This window comes from Pelodiscus sinensis, chromosome 10 (assembly GCF_049634645.1).
Source record: "Pelodiscus sinensis isolate JC-2024 chromosome 10, ASM4963464v1, whole genome shotgun sequence".
NCBI classification, from domain to species: domain Eukaryota; kingdom Metazoa; phylum Chordata; order Testudines; family Trionychidae; genus Pelodiscus; species Pelodiscus sinensis.
In genome coordinates, this window is record NC_134720.1 from 345757 (window position 1) to 360630 (window position 14874).

Sequence of the window (14874 nt, forward strand, 5' to 3'; positions counted from 1 at the left end):
ACGAAGAGGGACAAAAAAAGGGGGGGATAGAAAAGAGAAGCATCTTTTCTCTTCCTCTCCCCTTCTCTTCTGAATTTGGGGGTGACGGGGGGAAAAGGCCTACTCTTTCTCCCTTCCAGTAGCAGGAGAGAGATTTCCTAGGTGGAATTCTCTGTTCTGGTGGCTAGTACAGCCATTTCCAGGGAAATACTATGCTGATATAGGTACTATTAAAACCAAGACAGTTTAGCTCAGGGAAGGAGAGGGTTATTCAGCTGAAGAAAACTGAGGATTGATACGTCTCTGTGTGTATATTTTAAATATTTTCCAAGCCCTTAACCTATGCACAAAATGAACCCATGTAAGCACATTCTTATAACTAAAAACAACAAGGAGTCTGGTGGCACTTTAAAGACTAACAAACTTATTAGGGTATTTGAGCACAATATTATGCTCTACTACCCTAATAAGTGTGGTGTTTTTGCTGAAACAGACTAACACAGCTAGCTCTCTGAAACCTGATTCTTATCACAGATACCCTTGTGTTCTTTCTCCCATTCCTCTTAATATTTGTCACACTCACTTGTTCTATTTATCTTATATGAATCTTTACACCAGATTAATCAATGTGCTTCCAAATAGGAATAATTGCTCAGAAATAAAAATCACTTTTATTCAAAACTAGTATCCGCATAGGGACTTATTCTAGATTTGCTAATGCGAAATAGATTATTTCACAATAGAGATTTTGGTAATTTTCCCTGTGTAGACAACCCCTGGGGTACTTATATGGTCCCATCACCATATATCTGAGCATCTTTAATGTATTTATCCTCAGGCTCCCTTTACAGGTGGGGAGTACTATTATCCCCATTGTATGGCATGGGAACGGAGGCACAGGAAGACTAAGGCCATGTCTGCATTATGGGTGCTATACCTGAAGAGGTTTCGTACAGCAACAGGATGTGCTTTTCTCCTGCTGTAATTAATGCACGTCCCAGAACAACGGTAGCTAAATCAGTGGAAGAATTTTTCTCTTCATCTAGCTACATCTGTACTGGGAGCGAGGCTGGCTGAGCTATAGGCACTCAGGGGTGCAAAAGCCATCATTCTGCTGACCCAACTTTTGAATGGCGACCAAGCCTGAGTGACTTGCCCAAGGTCACATAGGAAGTCTGTGGCAGGACAGACAACCTAGGCTGTGCATCCCAAAACCCAGGCTAGTACCCTAGGAACTGTAAACACTCTCTGTTCCTTCCCTTACCTTGAGTTAGACTATAAACTCCTTCGGGCTGGGACCTTGCTTCCCTTTTGTCTAGAGAGCATTTAACTTCATACAACGGGGTCCCAATATGAACCGAGACCCTCACTGCTCCAACATGGATTTGTACTGCAGTAGTACCTCAGAGCCCCACGCATGGCTCTATCTGACTGGGGAGTTGTACAAACACAGAGACAGTTCTGGCCCAACGGTCTCATTCAAGGTAATAGTTCAGCTACGGTGAGCACAGTAAGAAACTACATACGAATTTTTTTCAGTCTGCAATTCCAAAATGTGCTTTATATATTTGATTTCAAAGAGTTGGAGAATCATTAGATTGTACCTCAAAACAGACACCTGAAATGCTGCCCTCAGAAAGAGGACAGAAGTGCTGCTACCCCCATAACCCTGACAAATGGAGTCAGAAGCTTATTGAATCATAGAATACTAGGGCTGGAAGGGACCTCGAGAGGTCATCGAGTCCAGTCCCCTGCCCTCATGGCAGGACCAAATACTGCCTAGACCATCCCTATTGACATTTATCTAACCTGCTCTTAAATATCTCCACAGATGGGGATTCCACAACCTCCCTGGGCAATTTATTCCAGTGTTTAACCACCCTGACAGTTAGGAACTTTTTCCTAATGTCCAACCTAAACCTCCCTTGCTGCAGTTTAAGCCCCTTGCTTCTTGTTCTGTCCTCAGAGACCAAGATGAACAAGTTTTCTCCCTCCTCCTTATGACACCCTTTTAGATATCTGAAAACTGCTATCATGTCCCCCCCCAACCTTCTCTTTTCTAAACTAAACAAACCCAGTTCCTTCAGTCGTCCCTCATAGGTCATGTTCTCTAGACCTTTAATCATTCTCTTTGCTCTTCTCTGGACCCTCTCCAATTTCTCCACATCTTTCTTGAAACGCGGTGCCCAGAACTGGACACAATACTCCAATTGAGGCCTAACCAGCACAGAGTAGAGCTGAAGAATGACTTCTTGTGTCTTGCTCACAACACACCTGTTAATGCATCCCAGAATCATGTTTGCTTTCTTTGCAACACCATCACCCTGCTGACTCATATTCAACTTGGGGTCCATTATAACTCCTATATCCCTTTCTGCCGTACTCCTTCCTAGACCGTCGCTTCCCATTCTGTATGTATGAAACTGATTGTTCCTTCCTAAGTGGAGCACTTTGCATTTGTCTTTATTAAACTTCATCCTATTTACCTCAGACCGTTTCTCCAATTTGTCCAGGTCATTTTGAATTATGACCCTATCCTCCAGATTAGTCGCAACCCCTCCCAGCTTGGTATCATCTGCAAACTTAATAAGCGTACTTTCTATACCAATATCTAAATCGTTGTTGAAGATATTGAACAGAGCCGGTCCCAAAACAGACCCCTGCGGAACCCCACTTGTAATGCCCTTCCAGCAGGATTGTGAACCATTAATAACAACTCTCTGAGTATGGTTATCCAGCCAGTTATGCACCCACCTTATAGTAGCCCCATCTAAGTTGTATTTACCTAGTTTATTGATAAGAATATCATGCGAGACCGTATCAAACGCCTTACTAAAGTCTAGGTATACCACATCCACCGCTTCTCCCTTATCCACAAGTCTCGTTATCCTATTAAAGAAAGCTATCAGATTGGTTTGACATTTTGGGTCATTACCAAATCAACATTGAGAAAATGGAACAAATTCACTGCCTTAATCCATTTGTCCTCTAACAGGAGAGTTTGGAGAGGGAGTTCTCCAGGTAAAAGAGGAGTAACGACGGGACCCTTGTGGTAAGTGGCTGTCTGGAGTGAGTGTGTGTGGGGGGGGGGGGGAGTTATTTGCAGTGTGCTGAGCTTGTGTTTGTCTGTTTGGTCTGTTTGGTTGGTTGGTTTGTTTGAAGGAGCTTCTAAAAGGTTTGAAATCTAGAAGCCTCTGTTAATTGGCTGAGCCTCAGTCAGGGGGAGGGGCTACCAGAGCTATATAAGCCTGTGACTCAGCGACCAGGAACAGCTAACAGGAGAGTTTGGAGAGGGAGTTCTCCAGGTAAAAGAGGAGTAACGACGGGACCCTTGTGGTAAGTGGCTGTCTGGAGTGAGTGAGTGTGTGTGTGTGTGGGGGGGGGGGGGGGGAGTTATTTGCAGTGTGCTGAGCTTGTGTTTGTCTGTTTGGTCTGTTTGGTTGGTTGGTTTGTTTGAAGGAGCTTCTAAAAGGTTTGAAATCTAGAAGCCTCTGTTAATTGGCTGAGCCTCAATCAGGGGGAGGGGCTACCAGAGCTATATAAGCCTGTGACTCAGCAACCAGGGAGAGCGCGACCAGGAACAGGTAACAGGAGAGTTGGGAGAGGGAGTTCTCCAGGTAAAAGAGGAGTAAAAACGGGACCCTTGTGGTAAGTGGCTGTCTGGAGTGTGTGTTTGTGTGTGGGGGAGTTATTTACAGTGTGCTGAGCTTGTGTTTGTCTGGTTGGTTGGTTTGTTTGAAGGTGCTTCTAAAAGGTTTGAAATCTAGAAGCCTCTGTTAATTGGCTGAGCCTCAATCAGGGGGAGGGGCTACCAGAGCTATATAAGCCTGTGACTCAGCAACCAGGGAGAGCGCGACCAGGAACAGGTAACAGGAGAGTTGGGAGAGGGAGTTCTCCAGGTAAAAGAGGAGTAAAAACGGACCCTTGTGGTAAGTGGCTGTCTGGAGTGTGTGTTTGTGTGTGGGGGAGTTATTTACAGTGTGCTGAGCTTGTGTTTGTCGGTTTGGTTTGTTTGTTTGGTTTGGTTGTTTTGTTTGAAGGAGCTTCTAAAAGGTTTGAAATCTAGAAGCCTCTGTTAATTGGCTGAGCCTCAGTCAGGGGGAGGGGCTACCAGAGCTATATAAGCCTGTGACTCAGCGACCAGGAACAGGTAACAGGAGAATTTGGAGAGGGAGTTGAGAGGGGGAGTTTAGAGGGCACGAGTGACTTGTGTCCTTCTTTAAAACCTAACTCTTAGAATAATCTATACTCCAGAAGTTTAAAAAGAATCCCAGTTTGTACTTAAACTTATTCATTACAAACATGGAGACAGAAGTCCAGCAGCAGAGTGGGGGCTATCCTGTTTATTGCGTCAAGTGTAACATGTATGATTACCTGCTCTGTGGGCGGGTGGCGTATGTGTGCACCCGTTGCAAGGAGCTCCTGACCCTCAGAGACCGAGTTCGGGCTTTGGAGGACAGGGTGGCTGAACTGGAGGAGCTAAGGGAGCTAGAGAGCTATGTTGATGAGGCTTTCCGGGACACTGTAGTACTGTCCCACCTCCAGTCTGAGAGCCCCAGTGTTCTTAAGGAGGATGAAAATCTCAAGGGAACAGAGCATTTAATGGGAGCAGAGGGAAACCATCCCATAGTTGGGACCCTCCTCCCAGAGGATGTTGCGGTATCCTCTTGCACTGAGGATACCTCTGATAGGGAGGGAATGCCAGCTAGGAAGAGGCAGGTGTTAGTAGTGGGTGATTCGATAATTAGAAACATAGATAGTTGGGTTTGTGATGACCGGGAGAACCGTATGGTCACTTGCCTGCCTGGTGCGAAGGTTGCGGATCTCTCGAGGCATCTAGATAGACTTATGTGTAGTGCTGGGGAGGAGCCGGTGGTTGTGGTACATGTAGGTACCAATGATATAGGGAAGGGTAGGAGAGATGTCCTGGAGGCCAAATTTAGGCTGCTAGGAAAGAGACTGAAATCCAGGACCTCTATGGTGGCGTTCTCGGAAATGCTTCCAGTTCCACGCTCAGGGCCAGGTAGGCAGGCAGAGCTTCAGAGTCTCAATGCGTGGATGAGACGATGGTGTAGGGAAGAGGGGTTTAGATTTATTAGGAACTGGGGACACTTTTGGGAGAGGGGGAGCCTATACAGGAAGGATGGGCTCCACCTAAACCAGGGTGGAACCAGACTGCTGGCACTAAACATTAATAAGGCCGTAGAGCAGTTTTTAAACTAAGAGATGGGGGAAAGCCGATTGGTGCGGAGATGCACGTAAATCGGAGAGAGACTTCTCTTAGAGGAGAATCCATTGATAGAGATTCTCTAAGCTGTAGTCAGAAAGAGAGGAGGGGAGAGGGCAAACCATTGGCCAGAGCTGACAAACAACCGCATACAAAGGAATCCAATGCATCAGGGAAGGGCAGACAAATAACCAGTGGCAAATTTTTAAAGTGCTTGTACACAAATGCTAGGAGTCTGACTAATAAAATGGGTGAACTAGAGTACCTCTTATTAAATGAGGAGATAGATATAATAGGCATCACTGAAACCTGGTGGAATGAGGAAAATCTGTGGGACACAATCATACCGGGATATAAAATATATTGGAAAGGATAGAGCAGGCCGGGTGGGTGGTGGAGTGGCACTGTATGTGAAAGATAATGTAGAATCAAATGAAATAAAAATATTAAATGAATCAACATTATTCCATAGAATCGCTATGGATAGAAATTCCATGCTCCAATAATAAGAAATTAGCAGTAGGGATATATTACCGACCACCTGACCAGGACAGCGATACTGACATTGAAATGCTGAGGGAGATTAGAGAGGCTACCAAAATAGAGAACTCTATAATAATGGGGGATTTTAATTACCCCCATATTGACTGGATACATGTCACCTCAGGAAGAGAAGCGGAGATAAAATTTCTCAATGGCTTAAATGACTGCTTCTTGGAGCAGCTAGTGCAGGAACCCACAAGGGGAGAGGCAATTCTCGATTTAGTCCTGAGTGGAGTGCAGGATCAGGTCCAGGATATAACCGTTACAGGACTGCTTGGGAATAGTGACCATAATATAATAACATTCAACATTCCTGTGGTGGGAAGAACACCTCAGCAGTCCAGCACCCTGGCATTTAATTTCAAAAAGGGGAATTACACAAAAATGAGGAGGTTAGTTAAACAGAAATTAAAAGGCACAGTGACTAGAGCCAAATCCCTGAAAGCTGCATGGAAACTTTTTAAAGACACCATAAGAGAGGCCCAACTTAAATGTATACCCCAAATTAAAAAACATAGCACGAGACCTAAAAAAAGAGTCACTGTGGCTTAACCACCATGTAAAAGAAGCAGTGAGGGACAAAAAGGTATCTTTTAAGAAATGGAAGTCCAATCCTAGTGAGATAAATAGAAAGGAACATAAACACTGTCAAATCAAGTGTAAACATGTAATAAGAAAAGCAAAAAAAGATTTTGAGGAACAGCTAGCCAAAAACTCAAAGAAATAACAAAATGTTTTTTAAGTATATTAGAAGCAGGAAGCCTGCTAAAAAGCCTGTGGGTCCCCTAGATAATCGAGCTATAAGGAGCAGTCAAGGATGATAAAGCCATTGCGGAGAAACTAAATGATTTCTTTGCTTCAGTCTTCACGGCTGAGGATGTTGGGGAGATTCCTGAATCTGCACCGTCCTTTGTGGGTGATGAATCTGAGGAACTGTCCCGGATTGAAGTGTCATTAGAGGAGGTTTGGAACAAATAGAAAAACTTAATGTTAACAAATCTCCGGGACCGGATGGCATTCATCCAAAGGTTCTAAAAGAACTTAAATGGGAAATTGCTGAGCTATTATCTGTGGTTTGTAACCTATCCTTTAAATCGGCTTCCGTACCTAATGACTGGAAGGTAGACAACGTGACACCAATATTTTAAAAGGGCTCTATAGGCTCCTGGCAATTACAGACCGGTAAGTCTAACTTCACTACTGGGAAAATTAGTCGAAACAATAGTAAAGAATAAAATTGTGAAGCATGTAGAAGAACATAATTTGTTGGACAAAAGTCAACATGGTTTCTGTAAAGGGAAATCCTGTCTTACTAATCTATTAGAGTTCTTTGAAGGGATTAACAAACATGCGGACAAGAGGGATCCAGTAGATATAGTATACTTGGATTTTCAGAAAGCCTTTGACAAGGTTCCTCACCAAAGGCTCTTGTGTAAATTACATGGCCATGGGATAAGAGGGAAGGTCCTTTCTTGGATTGAGAACTGGTTAAAAGACAGGAAACAAAGGGTAGGAATAAATGGTACATTTTCAGATTGGAGAGGGGTAACTAGTGGTGTTCCCCAAGGGTCAGTCCTGGGACCAATCCTTTTCAACTTATTCATAAATGATCTGGAGAAAGGGGTAAGCAGTGAGGTAGTAAAGTTTGCAGATGATACAAAACTGTTTAGGATAGTCAAGACAGAAGCAGACTGTGAGGGACTCCAAGAAGATCTCACCAAACTGAGTGATTGGGCAACAAAATGGCAAATGAAATTTAATGTGGATAAATGTGGATAAGTGTAAAGTAATGCACATCGGGAAAAATAACCCCAACTATACGTACAGTATGATGGGGGCTAATTTGGCTACGACAAATCAGGAAAGAGATCTTGGAGTTATCGTGGACAGTTCTCTGAAAACTTCCACACAGTGTGCAGCGGCGGTCAAAAAGGCAAATAGGATGCTAGGAATTATTAGGAAAGGGATAGAAAATAAGACCCAGAACATCTTACTGCCCCTGTATAAAACTATGGTACGCCCACATCTTGAATACTGTGTACAGATGTGGTCTCCTCACCTCAAAAAAGATATTTTGGCCTTGGAAAGGGTTCAGAAAAAGGCAACTAAAATGATCAGGGGTTTGGAACGGGTCCCATATGAGGAGAGGCTAAAGAGACTGGGACTTTTCAGTTTAGAAAAGAGGAGACTGAGGGGGGGATATGATAGAGGTCTATAAAATCATGAGTGGTGTGGAGAGGGCTGATAAAGAAAAGTTATTTATTAGTTCCCATAATAGAAGAACTAGAGGACACCAAATGAAATTAATGGGTAGCAGGTTTAAAACTAATAAAAGGAAGTTCTTCTTCACACAGCGTGTTGTCAACCTGTGGAACTCCTTGCCAGAGGAGGCTGTGAAGGCTAGGACTATAATAGAGTTTAAAGAGAAGCTGGATAAATTCATGGAGGTTAGGTCCATAAAAGGCTATTAGCCAGGGGATAAAATGGTGTCCTTTGCCTCTGTTTGTCAGAGGCTGGAGAGGGATGGCAGGAGACAAATCGCTTGATCATTGTCTTCGGTCAACCCTCTCTGGGGTACCTGGTGCTGGCCACTGTCGGCAGACGGGATACTGGGCTAGATGGACCTTTGGTCTGACCCAGTACGGCCGTTCTTATGTTCATCAATATTTACTAAACTGTCCCTCTCAGGTACTAGGCTGTCTCAACACCAACACACAGCGTGTGTGATTTTCAAATCTCTTCCTAGCTGCATACGTGTAAAGGCAAGACGAGTGCATTACGATTAGGGAGTCCGTCTGCCGCATTATACAGGCTATTGTATTTCACCCAGGAATTCCTGCATTGAGCTCTCAGCTTCTGGCTGAGCTGGAGGAGATACTGGACAACGAAACGAAGGGGAGGTTTCAGACTGGATATAGTTGCTTGATATCCCTACCACCCAACTGCTAACACACACTCCTACACTAAAGAAACAGGCTCATGAAAAGCAATATCCAGTTTTGCTACCTCCTGACACCATCAGGTTAGAGATACAAACTTAATTTCAGCTGATCTTAGCACTGGCCTGGAGAAGGGATGTTAAATATCGGTTAATTGAATAGCCGAGTAACCTCATGAATTCTTACTAGTTACTCAACTATTCTGTAGTCCCCAGCCCTGACCTGGAGCAACCACTTGAGAGTATTCAGCTTCCAGGATCCTTCAATCCTTACCTCTGACACCATCAAAGGACTGGATTTTGCTTACTGCTTTTGTAATGTTACCCAATCTGGATTGGGAACACCAGCACACTTCCCAGGCCACTGACAAGGTGTCAGATTCAACTACTGCACAAACATGAAAGCCCTACATTTATATCCTTTTGCCAATCTCAAAAGCCATCCAAGTCTCCCAAAACTGTTTTGATTCAAGTGCAAGAATTATGAACACTACCGCATGCATATTAGGCTTAGACTTCTAAACCAAATCTAATTTGTGGGAAGTCTATACTGACTTTTCAAATAATTCAGTTTAGTTTCAGATGTGAATCAATTCTTCACCCTTTTGGTTTTTGTTTTTAATAGCAGAGCCTTCACAAAAGCAGACACTCGATTCAAAAGGAGTGCATGAAGCAAAAGCTTGAGTTTGAACATTAGAATTTTACCTCTTTGGCTAATAAATACAATATTTTAGCTGCATTTAACCATACCTGTGATTGCTGCATGGCTGGCCATGTTCCCCAGGGTTATTTTTATACTGCTCACCTTAGCTCTCTAATCTTTCCTTGGGCACCAGGAAATGTTTTGCACTTAGCTGATAAGATGGTAATATGGAAATGATCTCATGCTGAGGTGAGAATGTTATCCTGGTGTCTGCTGGGAGTTGTAGTTTAATTAAAACAGGCTCTTAGGAAAAGGTATCAAACTGATGCTAATTGTACAACTGCTGTGTATGACACACACAAACAGAAAACCTGGACTCCCCTAGAGACAGTCAAAGGGGACGAGGTATGGCAGGACCTGGTAGCTGTGAGGAGCCTTTGGGACAAGAGGATTTGGCAGTAAATGTCTCTAATATGAGCAGGCTGTTCATACATTCTCCCCCTCCCCTGACCCTCTATTGGCTCTGCAGGGGCATTTCCCCCATGCTTTGGAGCCTTACTTTCTCCCCCTAATAGCTTCACTCTCCCGCAGAAGATGAATTTTGGTCCCAGCTGCCTTTTTCTAGGACTCTGGCACCAGAGCTGAAAGGAAGCGGGTGCATCCTGGTGCGCAGCTCCGGCCAGAGTGGGCTGAGTAGAGGCAAAAGCCAGCAGGGAGCTATTGACAGAGCTGGCAGGGACCCAGGCTGCGAGGGGACCTGTGAGAAATTTAAGTTTCTTTTACCCCTGCCTGACACCCATCAAATGATTTACTACCTGCTCTGACATGCAGTAAAACCTTGACCCCTTCAGATCCCAGACTCTTCACATTGGCACCCTCTGGGCTGTGAGGATCCCAGACTCCAACACACGCCAGAATATGTAACAATTCAATAGGGAGACTCTACACTGGGGCCAGCTGCAGATGAGCTTAAGACTCATCTTGGCGCCAGCATTTTTAGTGGGGCGGCAGAGTGCCAGGAAGCAGGGAACTGAGGCAGTCAGCCAGCTGGCTGACTGTACTGGAACCAGAGCATCAAATAATTAACATGATCAACCTGCAAAGCCAGTCTGCCTAGTCACCTTACGTACACCCTCGTAGGCCATATGTTTAGAAAAGAAAGCTGCAAGTTCGGCTGTACATTTTACAGGAAATACACCACCCTCTGGCTGAGAAGCAAACTGATAAAACGAAAGCAGTAAGGGAGACATGCCTTTCCCAACTCAGAGTTCAGACCAAGCAAAGACTCAGTTTTAACTGCTTGTTTCCCAAGCTGTCATCCATATCCATATAATACTACTAGGAATGTTAAATATGTGTAATTAAGTAACTGTATAACTGCTCCAAGAGCCGCCTTTTAAACCAGCTCTCCATGCATACTGGAAGCCTGCATGTAATCGTGAATGTTAACCATGTACATGGTCACTCTTTCATATCCCTAAATACCACATCACTGTATTTAACCTATCTTTAATAAACAAAACACAACAGGTCTAGCATGTACTCAACAAGACCCCAGTCAGTGTTCTGTCAACTAACCACATGTACCAATAAACAATAATATTGTTTGCAGTGTTATTGTAGCTGGGTTGGTCCCAGGACACATAGATACATGGTGGATGAGTTAATATCTTTTCTTGTACAATTTCTGGGGGGGTGGAAGAGACATGCTTTTCTGATCTACATAGAGCCCTTCTTGAAATCTGCAGAGGTCTTGGGCGCTTCACAGACTTGAAGAATTCTAAGTAGCTCAAAAGCTTTTCTCTTCCTCCCCCAGAAATTGTATAATAAAAGATATTAAAGTCATTCACCTTCTCTCTCACAGTACCAGTAGTATTTAACTGATAAACGATGGAGTCTTCAGTACGTAATTTTCAGAACTCTCAACTTGGCTTTGTGTATCAACGTATCCTTACCATTCGCACCAAATATAAACTGCCCAACTTGACAGTTGGCTGCAGTTTTATTAGTGGTTTTTGAAAACTATATAAAGAAGACGACAGAAGCGTAAGTAAGTGGTACATGCCAGCAGAATGCTAAGATTAAAATAACTGTAAGATTTATGAACAGCAGTTAAAACTTTATCAATGTGAACTTTACCATTTGCATTAAATAATTTAAAATCACATAGAATTTGCTTGATTGTGTACAATACTGCTTTGTCTTGAACAAAAATTTTAGATCTGGAAATTTTCAGAACACCTATTAAAAAGGTCTGATTTTTGTCTTACAATATATAGCCTGGGTATCTCAGAAAATCATTCAGGATGCTTACTAAATTAGAGTAAAGCATCTTTCAAAGGACCAGTTTTATAAGAAGCTCATTTGAAGGAGTTTCAACAAATGTGAACTTATTAAAATACTTTAAGAAAGACATTGTATGTAACCCCAAAAAACCTGTTTGTAGATTATAGCAGTTTAAGGCAATTCTTCTATACTGACACAAAGAGAATATAAAAATATGTACCATAGATATCAATCAAAAAGCTGTTGCAGGGTTTAGTGACATGTGCTGCTCACTATTTGAGCTATGATGTTTTGGTTTATAGTGCTGTTTGAAACCCTCAGTGAAGTTACAAATTCTGAACTGCTTCACTTCAGCTATGTAATCTTACAGGGACCACACACAAAACATCCACCCCGTAACATCTCTTTAGTGAATTTTTTCCCACCTACATTTAAATATGGTATTTTTTCCATGGGAAAAACCTATTAAAATTGGGACCTTTTCATGGAACAATGGTCCATTTACACCAGTATCCTGTCTCTAACATCAGGCCTCTGGGCACTGGCAGGGGTAGCTGGTTCTGTGCTCCCAGAAGGGGCGAGGCCTTGGACGGAAGGGGTGGGGCTGGGACAGCCAGCCCTCAGCACTGCCCGGATAGCCCAGTACCCTCTATCCCCACCAGCCCTCAGAAGATGCCAGAGCGCACAGTGCAGGGCTCTGAAGCGCGCCGCCCAGCAGTTCTAAAGGACCAGCCGCTGCTGCAGTAGGAATAGGAAGGGTAGGAATGGGGTCCCTGGCCTCTGATTGTCAGAAGCTGGGGATGGGCGACAGGGGATGGATCACGTGATGATTCCCTGTTCTGGTCACTCCCTCCAGGGCATCTGGCACTGGCTGCTGTTGGCAGACAGGACGCTGGGCTGGATGGACCTTTGGTCTGACCCCGTCTGGCCGTTCTTATGTTAACTGGTTCCTGACAGAAGCTTGCAACCTGACCCAAACCAACAGGATTCAACTACAAGTGTCAGGTTTGCATTAGGGATGTTAAAATGGGTTTATTTCGATACAGGTGTAACCACTGAAAGTTTCAGCAGCTACACGTTTACACGCAGGGGGAGGGAGAGGAAGCGGCTCCTGTGGAGCTGTGTGCCAGAGGCAGCATCGCGGGGTAGGGGGCTGTGTCTAACTGTGCAAGTTGACCGATGAACCCAGCTACTGCCGCCCCAATGCTGCAGGAAGGAGTCCCACAATGATGCGTCACCCAGCAGTGTCACTCCTGGAGCCTTCTGCAGGGTAAGCAGAGTGTGGGATTGAGCTGAGGGATCCTTTCCGTGCCCCAAGTCCAGCGTAACAGGGATCAGAAACATGGGCTGGGTGGACACAGCACAGAGGCAGATGCTTACAACCCTAACCAGAGCCAATTGGAAGTAGCTGGTACTTGTGACAAATTCACATCATTCTGAAACAACTCAATGAGTGGACTCAGATTTGCTGTGGTCTAGTTGGGCTTTAAAATTAGGCCGTAGAATACTTCTAGCTCCTTAAACATCACAAGTTTTTCCTTATGGCCCTTAAGGTCAATTTCAAGTAGAAACTGGACTAGTTAGGAAAGGGAAAGAGGCTAATTGGAGTATTTTCTATTTAGAAGCAAGCCAGAACACTTTACTGGAGGTAAGAGATGACCATAATGTCTTACTTTAGCTGAAAGTACACCTCTTTTGTAAGAGACTATCTAGTTAAAGAATTAATTCTGCCCCATTAGAAAGGCATGTAGGGTACTGACCACAGTCTTGGGACAGCAGGCTATTCAAGTATGGGAAATTGATCTTTTCTAGTTCATCCAGCTTCTCCTTCAGCTTCTTGACTTGGCTGTCAGAGCGGTTGATTTTCTGCCTCAACAGCTTCAGCTCTCCATTCTTTTTTTCCACCTGCTCCCGTAGGCAGCACACTTCACTTTTGCTTTGCCTAGAGGAGAAACAGTATGAATGGAGGGAGTCAATGAGCTTGCAAGTTCCTGAGGCTGAGATGATGACCTCATTGATTGACATGGGGTTGGCATCTGTGTCTCCCTTCTGACCTACCACAGCCTCTGTTGCTGGCTGAGGAGTAAGGTCTGCAGGGGATGCTGACAAATTTTGGGAAGGTTTCTGAGGGGTTGCAGTAAGTGATGAATTAGGGGAACTTTCTACTAAGCTCTTATTGCTACTGCAGCTTGGTTCCACATCTCTCTTTGGCCTTTTCTTCTCAAGTTGTTCTTTTGGGAAAGATGGCTTCTCTCGGGTGTGCTTAGAGGAAAAGCTGTAAGAATGGAGGGAACCAATAAATTTGCAAGCCCCAGAGACTGGAGGTGTGAAGTCATCAATTGATACACCACTTCTATCTGTTATCCAACTCTCAGCATGGACAGTGCTTTCACAACAGTTGTCCACAGATGGTCGTTCTGGCTTTTTCTGGAGTCCTGTCTTTGTGACTAAATTATCAGCAAACATCCTTCTCAGAGGTTCTTCCACCTGCCCACAGACTTTTTCTCCTTGCTCTGTCACTGACCCAGTTTCAGTTTGAAAAGTCACTTGCTCCATCTCATTAGACCCTTGCATTACCATAAAGTCTTGGTCAGAATATGAGGTTCTCTCAACTACCTCACAGCCTCCTTCCCTTGGTTGATCTCCATCCCTCACAAGTATTTGGCTTGCTATTTCAGTTCTACTTTTGACATAATCCTGGTTCTCGTCTTTCTTCTCTGTGAACGGGAAGATGGTTGGCACAGCTGTTGGCTTGAGTAGCCGATGCTGATCTTCCAGCCGTTTGGAGAAACTCTCTTTGGTGAAATGCTCGCTGCAAAGAAAGGAGTACTTGGTTGGAGTCCAGTTGTCCCTCTGAACTGCTTTTAGCCACTGGATCAGACGCTTTGAGTCCTTTAGAGGGAATCTGAAAATAAGTAACATAAAAAGTGTAAAATAAATGGATATTTCTAAAATCAAAGAGGCTCAGTGTTAGTGGGCCATATGTTTTAAAAACCCAAATTACCTAGAAAGCAGTAGGGTACTGGTTATATCTGGTTGACGACTGATTATTGAAAGTTTCGGTGGAATGTTAAATATTCATTTCCTGGGCTGGCAATTAAATTCCCCAGAGAGGACGTAACCTGTGTACTCCCGTCTATTAAAATCAATTAGCAAGCAACTGACCACTCCACTACGTATTTATACCAGTCAGACACCATGACTCTATTTGTACGATAGGAAAGACAAGATGTGAATACTGAAACCCTCTGCCCTGAA

General features: G+C 44.0%; 1 protein-coding gene across 6 annotated transcripts in view; it reads right to left on the reverse strand.

Annotated features, from left to right (window-relative positions):
• THAP4 (THAP domain containing 4) overlaps positions 1–14874 on the reverse strand; it is a 75532-nt gene that overhangs the window by 57099 nt on the left and 3559 nt on the right. For all 6 annotated transcript variants that reach the window (XR_012906156.1, XM_075937167.1, XM_075937168.1 and 3 more), the window contains exon 2: positions 13377–14521. Coding sequence is in view for 5 of the 6 variants with exons in the window: in XM_075937167.1 (XP_075793282.1) it covers positions 13377–14521 (1145 nt within the window). In the remaining variant the exon portion in view is untranslated. The remainder of the gene's footprint in view (positions 1–13376; positions 14522–14874) is intronic.